General features: G+C 36.8%; 1 protein-coding gene across 6 annotated transcripts in view; it reads left to right on the plus strand.

Annotated features, from left to right (window-relative positions):
* The window catches only part of LOC136031861 (zinc finger HIT domain-containing protein 2-like), a 36,144-nt gene extending 19,300 nt beyond the window's left edge, over positions 1–16,844 (plus strand). Inside the window, exons 5-6 of one of the 6 annotated variants that reach the window (XM_065711783.1) lie at positions 637–846; positions 16,738–16,844. In XM_065711783.1, coding sequence (XP_065567855.1) covers positions 637–846; positions 16,738–16,794 — 267 coding nt within the window. In that variant the 3' untranslated portion in view covers positions 16,795–16,844. The other 5 variants (XM_065711785.1, XM_065711786.1, XM_065711782.1 and 2 more) reach the window with 5 other exon arrangements.
* The last annotated feature ends 321 nt before the right edge of the window (positions 16,845–17,165 follow it).

Genomic DNA, 17,165 nt, shown 5'->3' on the forward strand with positions numbered 1-17,165 from the left:
TTTGAAAGACTAAGATAATTGGTACAAGCCTAAAAAAACAGCTTAAATTTGAACTAGAATTAGAGTCAGATTCTGGGAACAGCCTTGCCAACGTTTATAGCCCAAGAGGGGTAGATTCGAAGCCAAGCTAAAAAAAATCGAACTGAACACGGGTGTATTTTTTTACAGGTCAGGTTTTTTTGGCGGCATGAATCATCGCTGCTAGTTAAGCTAATTTCTTTAAGAAACACCGTCAGATTCATCCTCTCTTTGCATGTTTGAGCCTGTTTAAGTAGATGATTTGCACTAGTGATATCTGAGATTTTACCTTCATGTTTTGGTAAATTTAACTCAGCATATGGTATTATGCGGTTTTTTTTCGTGGCAGTGTGAAACACAGGGTCGAATGTGAAAGCAGCGCAAGTCCTTTTTTGCGCATAAAAGAAACTCGCAATGTACTAAATAGAAAACAAGAGAAGATAACGAGGTTCTTTGTGAAGACAGTGAATAATACATTATTACAATCTATGCAAATATTTTGGCTATATATTCAATAACCATCATCGACAAAATAAGATTTAAAATTTGCTGTCATGCTTCAGTACTGAGTTTTGACCTTAAATTGTATATTTGTATTTTGAATTTAATCTCTTTTAGAAAAAAGATCCTTCGCCTTTGGTTCAGTTCAACGTATTCAATGTGTTGGTTGGCTATTGTTATATTATGCTGTTGTTTAACGGTGATTTGTCAGATCTCTCGGGTGAAGCGACCATGAATCTTCTGAAGGTCTCAACAAACTTAAATTCATCAGTCAATTTTAATTCTGCGGAAGAGGCCATTGAAGATGCAATCCAGCAAATATACATTGTAAGTTCCCTTTTTGCTTAAAGAAAGTTCAAATGTGTGTAATATGTGTTTTTTTTTTTTTTTTTTTTTTTTTTTTTTTTTTTTTTTTTTTTTTAATCAAATGCTACCGGAACCTGGCTTTTTCATGGAAAGCTCCCTATGCTGTAATATAAATTTTAGTACAAGGCTAATTTAAATGTAATTTAAATAAGGCTAAGGACGATGTTTTTGTGTTATTTGGGTGGGAGTAAATTTTTGATTAAGTCGCCTGAACACGCGAGACTTTATTCGTGTCCTCCTTTGTTTGTTTGTTTTGTTCTTTTTTTTGTCCTGTTTCTTATAATAGTTACAAGTAAGCGGCTCAAAAATTAATTAACCATATTTTATATTATAATCAGAGTCCTTGTTCAGCTTAATTTTGAAAGTTCGTAAGGAAATTTGAATAATCTCCAAAGAACTTGCTACATTCATTTTTGACATTGAATAAAAAAATATGGAATTCACCTTGCCATACACCAAAATGAACTTCAATTAATTCCTACTCTTAAAAATAAGCAAGCAAGCAAAAACAACAAGAAACTTCACAATATTATGGTAAATCATGAGAAAAATGAGAATACTCCTGTCTTGTTCATTTATTTCAGGTGTTTGTATTACGTGGTTAGTCGATTCGGTAAACTCGAATAGCTTTTATCGCTGAAACATTATATCTTCTAAGAAAACAAATAACTCCTCTAAGGCTTTTGTGTAAACAACTGAATGGAACACTTGTACTTCATTAAACAAAGTATTAATTTCTGATAAGGAAAATCGTCTGGAGAAGTTCAAAAGGTGTTATGTAATGCACCTTAAATCTTGTAGGAGAGCGGAAAAGCTGAACAATGCGTTTCGGGTTTTGACTTGTTAAAGGCTGTCTGATAGACACATTTTTTTTTTGTCTTAGAATTCTAGATACACCGAAAAAAAACTTTGATATGAAAAAGTTCCAACTACTACACTTTTTGTGGACGAGAAAAAGAATGACGGATTTTTGAAATAAGAGAAACTTCCAAATATGTTGGCAAAGAGAACTAGAAGGAAAGGGGAACGGAAGAAGAATAATAGCATTTTTTACAACTTATGACAACACTTTGTGACAAAAAACTTAGGAAACGGCTACCAAACGGTTTATGTTTTGTACTCGATGTATAGACATTTGTGCTTCGAACAAGAATTGACAAAATTCAACAGAACACAAATTTAAGAAATAAAAGAATATATATATATATATATATATATATATATATATATATATATATATATATATATATATATATATATATATATATATATATATATATATAAACTGTGTTAAGATAAGTATTCCTGCGTTAAAGATAGCTTAAAAGAAACTTAAAAAGAAGAAACAATACCATATGCAAGAATCCCCACTGAATGCCAAGAATGTGTCTTAGAGGGCCGTAAGGAATGTAAGCTAAAGTTTCCTTATAAAGTCATGTAGTGTCTTTTGCATTACTTTAGCCGAAGTTTAGGTTATTTGAAAACAAATTACAGTTAACTGTTTATATCCTTAACTCCTTATCCTTATCCATCAATGGTTTTGTCCCTAGCGCATCTTCTATTTATCGAATCTGTGTTTCTGCTCATGAATCGTCACGACTTTGGAGTTTTGTGTCCTTTTTTTTAAAATAGAAATACGATAGAAATAGATGAATCTTGATGGTCTTGCAAAGACTGAGATGTTTGTCGTTCCCTAAGTCTTATTTTTTTTTTTTTTTTTTTAGAATGTGTACTAGCATAAGTTCAGTCAAAGGACGTTCACCGAACGTCAGCAACGGGTAACGTTCGACTAACCTGAATGCTAAATTCTGAAGCGACGTTTGAATGCTAAATTTCATTTACCATTTTCAATTACCATTTACCATTTCATTTACATTCATTTACCATTACTAAATTTCAATTACAGCCATGCAAGTCATGTCACCATTCCAAACATTCGGTTGAATGAATTATAAAAATATGTATATTTATTCAAAGAACTGCTATATCTGAAATATTATGTTTTGGCAAAGCTTCTGGCCGAGTAAATCTTTCAGAAAACAGAGGCTCAGATAAACTTCTGGCCCAGTAAAACAGAGGCTCAGATATACGCTAAACGAAACAAGATATAGATATGGACCATTCAGGAACCAAATTAATTAAGTCCACTAATGACATTTTTCAAGATTTTATTGTCCAAGTGTTCGATGGACTCCTAGCTTTTATATTCGTTGGAACTTACACTACAAATAAGAATTACTGTCTAATGCCGTTGGATATATAATAATATTAAAATAAGGTTTTGAAAAGATTCATATATATATCACAGACAGAGCATGTGGGGACAATGTTTTTTTTTTTTTTTTTTTTTTTTTTTTTTTTTTTTTTTTTTTTTTTTTTTTTTTTTTTTTAGATCAGGGCACTCCGTGTCGAAGAAGTTGTTGTAGAAAATTCAAAAAGGATTCATTTGATTGGAAATTGGAATGGCTTGTACCCTTTTTAATAGTCGGACGTGATTGGAGGGCAACTAACACCCTCCCTCGCCCACCATTTCTTCAAACGCATCCAATCATAATTTTGAGATCGTCATTTTGTTCAACTAAGTTGAAAGGTCTATAAATTATGTCTTTGAGGATGACAACCCCCCCCTCCTCCACCCAGAGCCCTCGTGGCAAGGATTGTGTTATGCCCTTGGGGCATATAAAGTTCGTATAAAAAGGGTCGTCGTAAAAACTTCGGAATGGGCTCATTGAATTGTTAATCAGAAGTTTTAATGCGCCTTTTGAGATTCAGAGTGATGGGAGGGTTTATATCCCCCCCCCCTGCACCTCGTATTTTTCCAAAATATATCTGATAGAAATTTTGAGATGGCTATTTGTTGTCCCAGAAACTTCGAAAAAGGATCATTCCATTGGAAAATTGTAAGTGCCATTTTTGATAGTCAAAAGTGATTGAAGGGCAACTAACACCCCTCCTAATCCCACCATTTCCCCAAACGCATCCAATCAAAATTTTGAGATAGTCAAGATAGTCAATTTTGAGATAGTGTTCAACGCAGTTGAAAGGTCTGGAAATTATTTCTTTGAGGATGACACCCCCTCCAGAGCCCTCAGGGCAAGGGTTGTAAGTTACGTCCTGGGGACATATAAAGTTTGTATAGAAAGGGTGGTCATAAAGACTTTGGAATGGGCTCTTTGGATTGCTAATCAAACGGTTTAAGACGACTTTTGAGATTCAGAGTGATGGGAGGGTGGATATCCCCCCCCCCGTGCACCTCGTATTTCCCCAAAATACATCAGATAGAAATTTTTAGATGGCTATTTGTTGTCCTAGAAACTTCGACAAAGGCTCATTCGATTGAAAATTGTAAGGGCTAGTACCCTTTTTGATTGTCGAAAGTGATTGGAGGGCAATTAAACCTCCTCCCACGCCCATTCTCCCAAACACATTCAATCAAAATTTGTAATTGTTCGACGTAGTTGAAAGGTCTAGAAATTATGTCTTTGAGGAAAATATGTAATTGAAAGCTCCAGGAATTATAACTTTGAGGTTTTTTTTTTTTTTTTTTTTTTTTTTTTTTTTTTTTTTTTTTTTTTTTTTTTTGACAAAACAAATGACCGTTGATTGTCAGGTAAATTAACATATAGAGGCATTTTTTCGCTAAGGTTTTGATAATTTTTCATTTATGAAAGTAAGAACGGTGAAAACATTTCACGGGTATTTTGTTTTCATTAAAGCGCAAATTGTGTTCTGTTCTTGAGAAGGCATGGGGGTTATCAGCCCTACTTATGTTGATTTTTGCTCGTTTTGAGTTTTACTCGGCTATTTATTGTAATTTCTGTTTGTTTTGAGTTTCATTCATTTATTGATAGTGATTTGTGATAGTTTTACGCTTGGAAGATTATTTGACTTTATTTTTGCTCATTCTTGGCTTAATGGAACTCTTTACTTTCCTTTGTAAAACTTGTCGTTTGGAAAAAGTTTTTTAAATTAATTTATGTTCGTTTTTTACTGACATAGTCATTTTCATGGAAAAAAATATTTTATACCTTTTCTGTTTTCTTCTATAAGAATCCATAGCATGGGTTGCCATTTGTATATTGGAGAAACTTTTTCAACAGTTTTTATTCCTGACACAAAAAGTATTTTTTAATTTAATTTTATAGCTTCTGAAGTTGACCTGAAAAATAAACCTTAATATCATTCCCAGAACATTCTATCTTACACTTTTTTTATTTATTTAAATAGTAAGAGCAGAAGTACTAATAATAGTATCCCCAAAAGTTTCAACTTAATACCGTTCTCGATATATTACTGAGGTGTCTTATTGGCAAACATTTAACACAATGCCTTTCATTTATTTTTAGAGCAACATTTATTTTTAAAGCATAATGGGCCAATTGCATAATTGTGGGGATTGATATGCCCAATATCCCTAAAGACATAATGGCTGGACCATTCTACTATGCGGAACAAAATGGCTGTCTCAAAATTTTGACTGGATGTGCTTGGAAAATGGATGGGCCTAAGAGAAGGGCTGCTTGCCTCCAATCTGTTGTTACTCTTAAAAAGGGCATCAGACACTCGCGCTATAATTAGAGTGCAAGGAGGAGGACTTCACCCTTGATACATCTAGTAAAAACATCAAGTAAAAACAAAGTGAAAACATTTTAAATATTTTTTTTTCAGTAAAGTGCGAATTGTGTTCTGGTCTTGAGAAGGCATGGGGTTTGTCAGCCCTACCCATGTTAATTTTTGCTGGTTTGAGTTTGACTTGGTTATTTATTGTATGATTTAAATAAACAAAATACGTTAAACATGTTTTAACTTTTTAACTTTAATAAATTAAAAATTATTAAAACTTTCAGGAATGTATATCATTATATGTATACTGAACTGACAATGCACAGCCTTTTTTTTCAATAAAGTCCAAATAAGGATCTGGTCTTGAGAAGGTTGTCAAATACCTTTCAACTACACTGAACAAAATGGCTATCTCAAAATTTTGATTAGATGTGGTTTGGGAATTGATGGGCTTGGGGGGAGGGGGCTTTTTGCACTTCTATCACTTTTGACTAATATAAAGGGCACTAACCCTTTCGATTTGCAATCGAATGAGCCTTTTTCGAAGTTTCTACGACAGCAAATGGCCATGTCAAAATTTTTATCAGATACATTACGGATAAATACGAGGTTTGGATGGGTGGGGGTTATCCCCCCTTCGATCACTCTGAATCTTTAAAAGGGCACTAGAACTTCTGATTACCAATCCAACGAGCACCCTCCAAAGTTTATGCGATCACCCTTTCTATTTATACCTTATATGCCCACTGGGCATAACTTACCTTGCCTTGAGGGCTGGTGGGGGGTGTCGTCTTCAAAGACATAATTCCTGGTCCTTTCAATTACATTAAACAAAAGTCTCTCTCAAAATTTTGATTGGATGTGTCTGGGGAAATGGTGGGAAAGGGAAGGGGGTTAGTTGTGCTCCAATCACTTTCGACTATTAAAAAAGGCATTGTCCCTTTCAATTCCAAATCGAATGAGCTGTTTTCGAAGTTCTACGACAACAAATGGCCCTCCCAAAATTTCTATCAGATGCTTTTAAGTAAAAAAAGAGGTGTGGTGGGGGGTATCCACCCTCCGATTTCGAAGTTTCTACGGCAACAAATGGCCATCTCAAAATTAAAATCAGATGTATTTTGGAAAAATATGAGGTGTGGGGGGTGTCCACCTTCTGGTCACACTGAATCTTAAAAAGAGCAGTAGAACTTCTGATTACCAATCCAATGTGCCCCCTCAAAAGGTTATACGATCACCCTTTCTATATATATATATACCTTATATTCCCCCAGGGTATAACTTACAACCCTTGACCTGAGGGCTTTGGGGGGGGGGGGCTGTCATCCTCAAGTATTTAATTTCCGGATCTTTCAATCACGTTGAACGAAATGTCCTTCTAATACGTAGAATCAGATTAAGAGAGAGAGAGAGAGAGAGAGAGAGAGAGAGAGGGGTTTATTTAAACAACAATAGTAGCTCAAATTGCTAATTTGATGTTGAAATAAAAAAATATGTTATTATGCACTATTATATATTGACGTAAAAAAAAAGGAACGAAAAAGTTGGTAGCTTGTCTGAGGACGCACAGGCACAAGTTTTAGCTTCCGTCTCGTACGGCTGACTGTCAGGGCTTCAGAGGGTAAAATGTCACGATGAGGAGTGTTAGACAGCAGCATTTTGCCAATCCTCAGAATAAGGTCACCCAAACGGAGTTCCATACTTCGGAGTTCAAGGGTTGCTAGGACATCTTGGTAGGAAATGTCTCTATTGCTCTGGACGATCCTGGTTGCCCGTTTTTGGACTGACTCCATTTCCTGCATTAAATAGGCGGTTCTTAATACTGACGGGCTCCAGATGGGACAGACGTATTCAAGTATGGGGCGTTCGCAGCACAGGTATGCTCGTAGAAGACTGTGAGTGTTGCACCCGAAGCGACGCATTTTTGAAAGGGTCTGCCGAGATGCGTTTGCTTTACGGGCCACACTATTAATGTGGGTAGTAAAGATGCAATCACGTGAGAAAATGACACCTAGTATTTTCACCTCACTCACAACAGGGAAAAGAACTTCAGGGGGGACGAGGTTTCTTTAGCAGGATCAGTTTAAGTATTTTTAACTTAGAGTTAACAGTGACTTTCGTATCAGAGCACTGTGAACTTAGTAGATCGAAAGTGGTTTCGGTGAATTGTTTGGTGCGGACATTTCCATGAAGCAGATAAGGGACTAAGAGCGACAAATCCTCGACAGATTTGTATTTGTTGGTATGCTCTACCAGCAAGTAGTCGATGATGGCAAGAAACGTTATGCCTGCCAGTTTCATCTCTTGCGGGGCACCACTGGTTATTTTGCTTCACTCTGAGTCACAGTGCTCTTCGTGTAAAGCAAATACTTTTTGCTGTCTTTCAGACCGAAAATCGAGCACAATGGTTAGCGTTTGGGGTTTAGCACCCATTCGTTTTAGGTTTTGGCTGGCCACTAGGTGTGATAGGAGATCAAAAGCTTTGTGAAAGCTGATGGCTGCTAGGTAGACAAAACAGCCTAGCTTTTCAAGCCATTTCAGGATCTGATCGTACATTCTGACTAGGTATATAGACGTCCCACATTCTGAGAGTCCGCCTTATTGGTATTTTTCGATAGTCTGTCTTACTCGCTCTAGTAGCCGTCGCAAAATGAACGATTCTATCACTTTTGCTAGGCTTGGCGTTAGGGAGATTGGCCTTAAATCATCGCACGACATGGGCAGGTTCACTTTGGGAATTGTACGGATATTGGCCTTTTTCCACGATCTAGGAATAAACCAAATTCACGTATGAGCTTTGTAGGGATTTCGCCTGGGAAAGGAGAGACGTTTGTCTTTACTTTCCTGATTTTACTATACACCTAAATTCACTGAGCGCTATTGTGCCTTCGTCGGGGCAATCATCAACAAGCGAGGCCTTCTCCTAGGGGGTAAAGGCTGAAAAAGTGGTATAAATGGAGGTGAGAAATGCATTAAAGTCACTAGATCCCAATATTCGCCCATTATCGTCAGGTATCTTGACACTGGTTTTTGAAAAATGTCCACTCATCGCTTTGACTGAGCGATGTCACTTTGCAAGTTCAGTGTTGAGATGGGGGTCAACTTTTTCACGACCATACTTGCGTTTTGCATTTCTTATCATGCTAACTACTAGGTTTCTTTTGGTCGCTCCTTGATTTCTCTTGTCGCTCGAGTGAGTAAAGACGACTGCGTTCACGGATCGGGCCTTAATAGCGGGCGTAATCCCTGGCTTGTCGTATTCACTTCACAGCCTTTGTTGGAAATATCTTGAGGTACCTGGTGTACAATTTTTCACTGAAAGCACTCACCCTTTGCTCAAGAGAAATGTCCGTTGAAGCCTCTGGTAAATCATATTCGGCAATCCAGCGGCCATATTCATGGTTTGCACAGTCAGTTATTGGTTTAGTAGTGATCCATGAGAGAAGGGATAATAGGAATTGGAATTACTTATCACCATTGGCTAAACTAGAAAGGGGATTCGTGAATTTGAACATGTTTATTGTTACAATAAACCAAAGGATTTTTTCTGTATTTCATACTATGCCTTTTAAATTGTGGCGAATCAGAGTAACAGCTAAGTTAAAAATAAAAAAAATGAATTATCTGTTTACGATCTATTAGAATGTCTGGACTTATTTGAATGAGGCTGATAATCTATATTCAAATGAAAAAATTTTACCGATGAAAAAACTACCCTAGAAGACTCCTAATCTAAAATCAAATTTTATTCAAAATTGAATTTGACCGCATATTTGTCCTTTTTTTGCATTTATTTCTTTAGATAAGTCTCAATTGGTGTTTTTAGTTGTTTTTTTTTTTTTTTTGTATTTAGGCTTAGTATCGGCATTTAGAGACAGGAAATACGAGGATATTTGGTTTGTACGTACTAGTATATTCAGGGCAGTTGTATGTTGTAAGTTAGCATATGAAAGTGGCCTATAGCTATCCTAAATTTGGATAGTGGTGTAAGCTACCCCTACACATATCTATTTGACGCTGGTTTTAGCGGCTTAAGCCTACCCATTCCATTTTTTTCTAATTTTCATTTTCAGCACCCAGAATTAGAGTCATCTACAGAAATGATAAAATCAACACGTGAGGGTGTTCGGAAGACCCTAATTGGTCCTCATGCTCTTCTTCCAAATTATTACGTCATGGCTGCCTTCTCAGATATAAAAGCCATGTTCAATAGAGTTTTAAATCAGAAGTCAAAATCTAAGGAATCAAGACCAGAGAGAGATCTAAACCTTAGTGAAAAAGTGGAAAATTTAGATAGAAAGAAAGTTAAACTATCATTGAAAAAAATTGAATTTTTCCTCGCGTGGGCTTGTGAATTCGGGAATGACTTTTGCAGATTATTCTCCAATAATGTTTTATTGACTGAAACTACATGAAACAAACAGTGCATTTGAGTGCTGCTTAATTTATGTTCATGATGATTTGTTGGACTGTTGAACTGGTCGTATGCAGATCTATAACTGAATAATTCTCGAACAAAACTAGAGTTCAGTTTTAGCCATGTTCATTTTATTATTTTCTGTTTATTAAATATTTAAATGATGCTAAAGTATTTATTTTGTCTAGTGGGGCAGCCTAGTTTATGTTATTTGGAAGTTTCACTGTCACTGTTACGATTTCTTGAAAATCAACTTAAAGACGCACAGTCGGAAGTAGATGTCGTTATGTCTTACCGGTATAAGAGTGATGGCTGCATAGGTCGTTACGCTTGTCTGTTGGTTTGGTGTATTGATACTTCTTAAGTGACATTTTCATCTTTCTAAGAAAAAAAAGAGGGGACCCCGCCCTTAGATTCTACAGTTTGTTCTTTTGTTCCAGAGTTCCTACAATACCTTATCTTTGTCTGTAATAGTATTGCCAAGTCAATAGACAACATGAGGAAGATTTTAGAGAAAATTTAGAGAGTAAAGTTAAAGACAGAAAAACAATTTATTTTGAATATCAAGTTGCAAGCAAGGAAAAAAAGGGTTGCTTTGTGAGATTATCCGTTTGTTGAGGTGTATGTTCGTTGTGAAACAAGTGACTTTGCGACGCGCCTGCAGCTGTAACTTGCACCAAAAGGAACAACAGTATTGGAGAGTGATGGAGACTAGATTTGTTATTATCATTTATCTTTTATATTTTTATTTATGTATTATTATTTTAATTCAGTTATTTATTTATTTATCTATTTTTTCATATATTTAGGTTATAGTTTATTTATTTTTGGTTTATTTATAATATTTTTAACTAAATAGTCAAGGTTTAAGTAAATAGTCGAGTTAATAGGTAAGTAGTTACGTGGGCTTTCGCTCGACCGCAAACCTGACATCTGACCAAAAGGAACTGACGTCTTTGCACTCATCATCATCAAAGGTAGATCTATCCATTCACTGAGCCAGAATTTTAACATTGCATGTTCTTTGAAAAGGACTTAAACTTCCTTATTCAACGTATAAAGTAAGTTTCAAAAATGTAATTCGGAAAATGGATGAACCTAAATCTTAAGGTCAGTGACTTTTAATTCGAAAAATAGAATGCCGAATTTTCTCGTTTTAAACTGCCAGTCATTGTGTAACAAAATGGAAGAATTTGAAGTTATCGTCCGTCAAAATAGTATCCCAGTTATCGCAGTTACAGAAACTTGGAATCTTGATAGGTTGTCAGGTCATATGGCTGGCCACGAAATTTTCCTGAGCACACGTGCTGATCGAGGTGAGCATAGACTAGGTGGAGGTGTTGCCTTGTCCATACGGAAAGACATCCCTTGCAAATTATTACCGGAATTATTTGATCCAGCTCATGAAGTAATCTGGGCGATTTGCAAACCAAAATCTCTTCCCCGTCGCTTTTCTTGTATTATAGTCGCTTCAGTATATTACCCGGAAAGTCCAAGAAACCGGGGTGACTTGGTCTTCTACCTCCAAACGACTGTTGATCACCTGAGAAGTATATACAGTAGCCATACTTTTATTATAGGAGGAGACTTTAACCAAACCAAGAAGAGTTGGTTATCATCTTGTTTGTCTTTAAAACAAGTAGTACACATACCCATCCACTCTTTGGGGGGCATATTGGACCTTATACTCACAAATTGTGATGATTTTTACTCCCCTCCCTTTTCTCTTGGTCCCGTTGGTATGTCAGACCACAACGCAATTCTTTGGAAAGCAAGAGAGTCTTTACCAAAGCCCAAACTATCCCGTGTCACTGTTCGTCCTTGTACGGAGTCGGCCATCTGTGAATACGGTCGATGGATTGGCACATATGACTTCCCCGAAGTGTACAATACCGGGCTCTTGGAAACTAAGGTATCCGATTTCAATGCCACGTTATACAGTCAATACCTAAAGATCTTTACGACAAAATCATTTGTTGTTAGTGATTACGACAAACCATGGATATCTCCAGCTATTAAATCACTAATAAAAGAGAGGTCTCGCCTCTACTCCCGTGGTGATATAATCAACGGCAAGAAATTGCGAAATCAAATAGTCTCTATGGTAAAGAAAGCCGAAGCTCGGTATGGTCGTGAAACCATGCCCTCCCAATTACTTACTTCAGACCCCAAAAAGTGGCACAACGCTGTGAAAAAGGTGGCCGGCCAAGCTTTTGACAGCAGTGTAAAGATCAGCAATGATGGCGGGTCCTTAATCAGTGCAGAAGAAGTGAGTGAATTCTTCACCAAGATCTGTACTACCTATCCAACTATTACGGCTCATGAAAAGTCCACCATACTTGAAAAATGTGAGCCTGAGAACAACATAATAGTCAGTGAGTTTGATGTTTACACGGAATTACGGAAGATCAAACCGAATACATCTTCATACCCTGGTGAATTACCTGCCAAACTGCTACGTGAGTATGCAGCCTTCATTGCATTACCACTGTCCAGCATCATTAACGAGTATTTTGCTTCTGGCTTTTTCCCGTCACAGTGAAAAAGGGCCTATATTAGATTTATTCCAAAAAAAGCGCGCCCCTAGTACATGCGACGATCTCCGCCCTATCTCACTTACACCTTGTTCGGCGAAAGTAACTGAGGCCTTTATACTCAAGTTTCTTCTGAAACAAATTCATGGGCGTATTGATAAATTCCAGTACGGTGGACTCCCTAAGTGTAGTACTACAATCTACCTAGTACGGATGTTTGACTGCGTCCTCCAATGGCTTGAAAAAGGTAGCTGTTTCGTCGACATTTGCGCAGTGGATTTCCGAAAGGCCTTTGACCTAATCCGCCACCGGACTGCAGGCATGAATCTCCAGGAAATGGGGGCCAAACGATGCACCCTTGGCCTTGTACTTGACTTCTTAACTAGCCGAAAACACAAAGTCTTTGCACTCCACGAAAACGATTCGGATTCATCAAGGTCAGATACTTCTTGCGGGGCCCCACAAGGCACAAAATTAGCTGGAATAATTTTCCTGGCTGTAATCAATTCACTGCTTAACCATCACGACGACCGTTACAAGTTTGTAGATGATCTGTCCGTAGTGCTCGCTTACCTGGTCGAAAACACTATCATAACAAAGCAGTTTTCAGACCAGTTATTTGATCAGCTAAAGACCGAATGCTCAAGTCATGATCTTACCATTAACGTAGCCAAGTCGAAGATAATTCGTTTCAACCCTCTGAAGCGGAATATAGATATGCCTCTAGTCCCTTTCCCGATTGTGAACGAAATAAAAATCTTAGGAGTAACTTTCACTAGTGACTGTAGTTTCAGTGCCCATATTAATTAAACCGTCCACAAGGCTAATGCAAGCCTTCAGACACTTACCAAAATGAGGCGTTTTGGGTGTGATACTAAAAGCGTTCTCCATGCCTACACATGTTATGTTCGCCCGTTGCTCGAGTACGCGTTCCTGGTGTGGGGCTCATCTTCTATCCGCACAGCGTACCTATTACGCGACATAGAGTGCGTCCAGAAAAGAGCAACAAGGATTATACTCCGAGACCGTGGCATACCCTACGATCAAGCCCTCGCTAAATTAAATTTATCTCCACTTAAAGTCCGGCTGGAACACCTTATTCACCAATTTGGAAAATTCATCCTAGCCAATAAGAGCCATCGATCACTACTACCCGAACCAGCCCCTCCCAATAGCCGAACTCGATTACGAAATAAACTTGTACCCCCTAAAGTACGAATCAATCAATACGCAAACTCATTTGTGCCTTTTTTCACATCAGTTTTTAATGCCGAGTTGTAGTGTGTGATTTTTGTTTAAATGTATGATTTTTGTGAAAAAACTGAATTTAGCTATGCTACGATAGTTTTTAAATATACCGATCTCTCTCTCTCTCTCTCTCTCTCTCTCTCTCTCTCTCTCTCTCTCTCTCTCTCTCTTTCTCTCTTTCTCTCTCTCTCTCTCTCTCTCTCTTTCTCTCTCTCTCTCTCTCTCTCTCTCTCTCTCTCTCTCTCTCTCTCTCTCTCTCTCTCTCTCTCTCTCTCTCTCTCTCTCTTAACTATGGAACAATAGCAAAACCATTTCCTTTCGCTGATATAGTAAAACCGTAAAAAAATAGAAAAATAAAAAAAAATTACAGGGAGCATAAGTCTTAATGCGTAATTATATCCTTTATCAGCCCCCTGACCCTAACCTATTTCAACCTTCTTAACCTTACCTGGCAAGAATGAGAAGATGTAAAGAATTAACTGGAAAACCCATCAAAGCCGTATAGTACCTTATTTTGATGTTTTCAGAAAATAGTGTAGTATTGTTTTTGTTTCTGTTTTGTTTTTTCAAAGAAAGTACTTATTTTTTTCGTATAGATGTTTGTTTGTTTTTATTCATATTTTTTTCGTCTGTAAAAAAAGTTTCCCTGGCTGATGAGACACAATTTGTGAATATTTCGCTGATCAGACGTAATACGATTTTTATTTTGTACTTTTTTTCGGGGGTTTCTGTTCTTTAGCTTGTCGTATGACTAGCTATAGGTTTGCTGTAAACTGATAAATATCTTTAAATAAATTAACTGACTAAATTATTGGAGTCTTAGCTCCCATAGCATTTTTTTAAATAATATGTGATATAACCTGTCATATCTCTGTGACTACCACAACTATAAAGCGAATTTTCAAATCTTTGCTATTAGATGATGTCGAAATTTTGTCATAAACAGGTTTTTTTTCTTTCTATTCCTATTTTTGTTTATTTTTTCATTGTTTGATTTTGTTTTCACTTCCATTCTACTTTGTAGGCAAATATGTCGTTTGTTTTGTTGTAGAAGTAAACTTCTGGAACAAGTCGTTTCTTTCAATGTGAAAACGCAATATTTAACCATGGGCTCGCACAACTGCGTCTTCATGTGAAAATGACTATTTTCGTGTTTTCCATGAGTTTCCATCTGTTTTCTAGGTTGAGTTCATGCTTAATAGTGGTTCAGGGGCTGCGTTGAAATATCTTAACTGAACCTTTGAAAAATTCCACGGTTAAAACAAACAGCTTTTCATTCCATCACATTTTATTATTCCTGTTGTTTGTGTTTTAATTTGTGAAATAAACCGCTTTGAAATGAACAGTTCTGCGTTTTTGCTAAATCTGCTGTATATGAACGGTTTTGCGTCAGGAACAGCTATGCGAACCCACGGTAACACTGAATCAGGAAAGGGCATATGTTGCCCCTCTTACACTTTTTACCCCGACCCACCCCCTTCCTAGGTTTAAAAAAAATGGCTTTTTTGATATTTTCATTGGAAAAATTTTGAAAAACGACAAATTCCAAGATTTTGAAAAATACGTTTTACCCCTCTCTAAATTTTTGCAAATTATAAAAAAAATCTCATACATTCCATGACTATACGAACAGACCAATCCACCAATTTTTTAATCTCGAAATTCCTGCTGCTTATTGAATTTTTCGGAATGCGAGCATCCCTATCCTATACACCAAACAACTCAAATATTTTTTTCTTCAGTTCTTTGAAAACAGCCAAGGGGTGGACAGGATCTTCATCCTATCTACTCCTTCACATTGGAAATGAATAAAGATCTTCACTATGATGAATCTCTCTCTAAGGTATTTTCTTCTTTCCCTATCTGGAAGAAAGTTAGTTTTTGATGGAATATACGTACTGTCTTATATCTCTTTTATTCGTCCCAGTTTTTTCTATCCCCAAAACTATTTTATGCTTGGCAAAAAATCTGTAAATGTGTCGAATTAATTTTTTCAATTCAATTCTAATTCACTTTATTTAAAAAACATGCAACGGACAGAGCCGATTATTAGTTTTTATTGTCATGCACACACGAAAATCCGTCGACAAATCCAAATTAACATTCACAAAATTATAGTATATACAATTAACAACAATAATTGTCGACGAGACAAAATTAACATATACCAAATTATAATATACACAATTAACAACAATAATCCGGATTAAAAAGTCGACCCAGCATTAAACAACTTAACAAACGAGGGCACAAAACTAAGCTCATAACGAGTATGTGACACAGCTTGAAGTATCGGTACAGGCGCTGCAATTGCACTGATTGGCCTTACCCGTGCCGGTTGATGTTGGGGCGGGAGGATATTTCGGTGTATAGGGCTGGACAGGATTTTATTACCAAAGGATACGACGAGATTTAAACGACGGGATTGAAGGGTTTGAAGTTGAAACTGATTAAAGAGGGATATGTACGGTACTTTTGGGGCTTTGAGATTACTTGGAGGGCACGGTATTGCACCCTCTCAACCCGGTCCGACTGTTGCCTAGTCAGCCCGAAATGCCATACAGGGCAACATTGTTGTACTGTAGTACCATTCTTGTTATTGTTGACCCTTTAAACCGGTTTCACCCTCGTCGGTATTTATCCAATATTTAACACTGGCTGCCCACGATCCCCTTCGTGTGTCTTTTGCTGCTTAATTATATGCGAGTTTCACTTCTGAGACTCATTTGGCGGTCTATTTCCTGCAAGTCGTACTATTACATTTCAAAAACTTGCTATTCGTGCTGTTCTGCTTATCTTTAATAACAGAAGTCCTAAATGTCGTTTGAAAACTAGACTATTAAATTTATTATTCAATTGCAAGAATTTTATTTAATGTCTTAGCTGCATTCTGTCTAATTGGTCCCATTTTTCGAACCCCCAAATATCAAACACTTAATATTGGGGCTATTTTTAGAGAAAATAAAAACTGACTTGTGTATATCACTGTCCTTAAAACTGATTAGCTTCGTTTTGTTTTTGATGGCATAATCTTTTTTTAAAGAAATAAACTTCCTATTCTGTGTAGTTTCTGAATAACGAAACATTTTATAGGATCTGCCACTTCAAGTTCTATTTGTCCAATTCTGCCCCTTGCTTTCCCTGAGGTGAGGTTTTTGCCATCCAGGCATCGTATGTACAGCGTATTTCTCTCTACAATAGTAAGCCATATTATTTTTTCTTTTTTGTCAAATGCTTGGTTACTCAGATATTGTCTTGCAACGCTTAAGTTATAATAGCCATCCCTAAAAAAAGTGCCTCTACAATTAATACCTTGGTGAGTGGAAATGAAACGAAACATGTCACTGAATAAAAAAAAAATCAGTACATACATTTTGCTGGCATGATGGTAAAGCTTCCTGGAGTAAAATTTCCGGACATTGTTTTCCTGGGGAAATGACTAAAGGAGAGACTGTGTCCCCAATGCATTAACACCAGCTCAAATCGTGGTTAACTGACCTTTTTCTGCTGATATGACCTTC

This window comes from Artemia franciscana, chromosome 10 (genome assembly GCF_032884065.1).
Source record: "Artemia franciscana chromosome 10, ASM3288406v1, whole genome shotgun sequence".
Taxonomy (NCBI): domain Eukaryota; kingdom Metazoa; phylum Arthropoda; class Branchiopoda; order Anostraca; family Artemiidae; genus Artemia; species Artemia franciscana.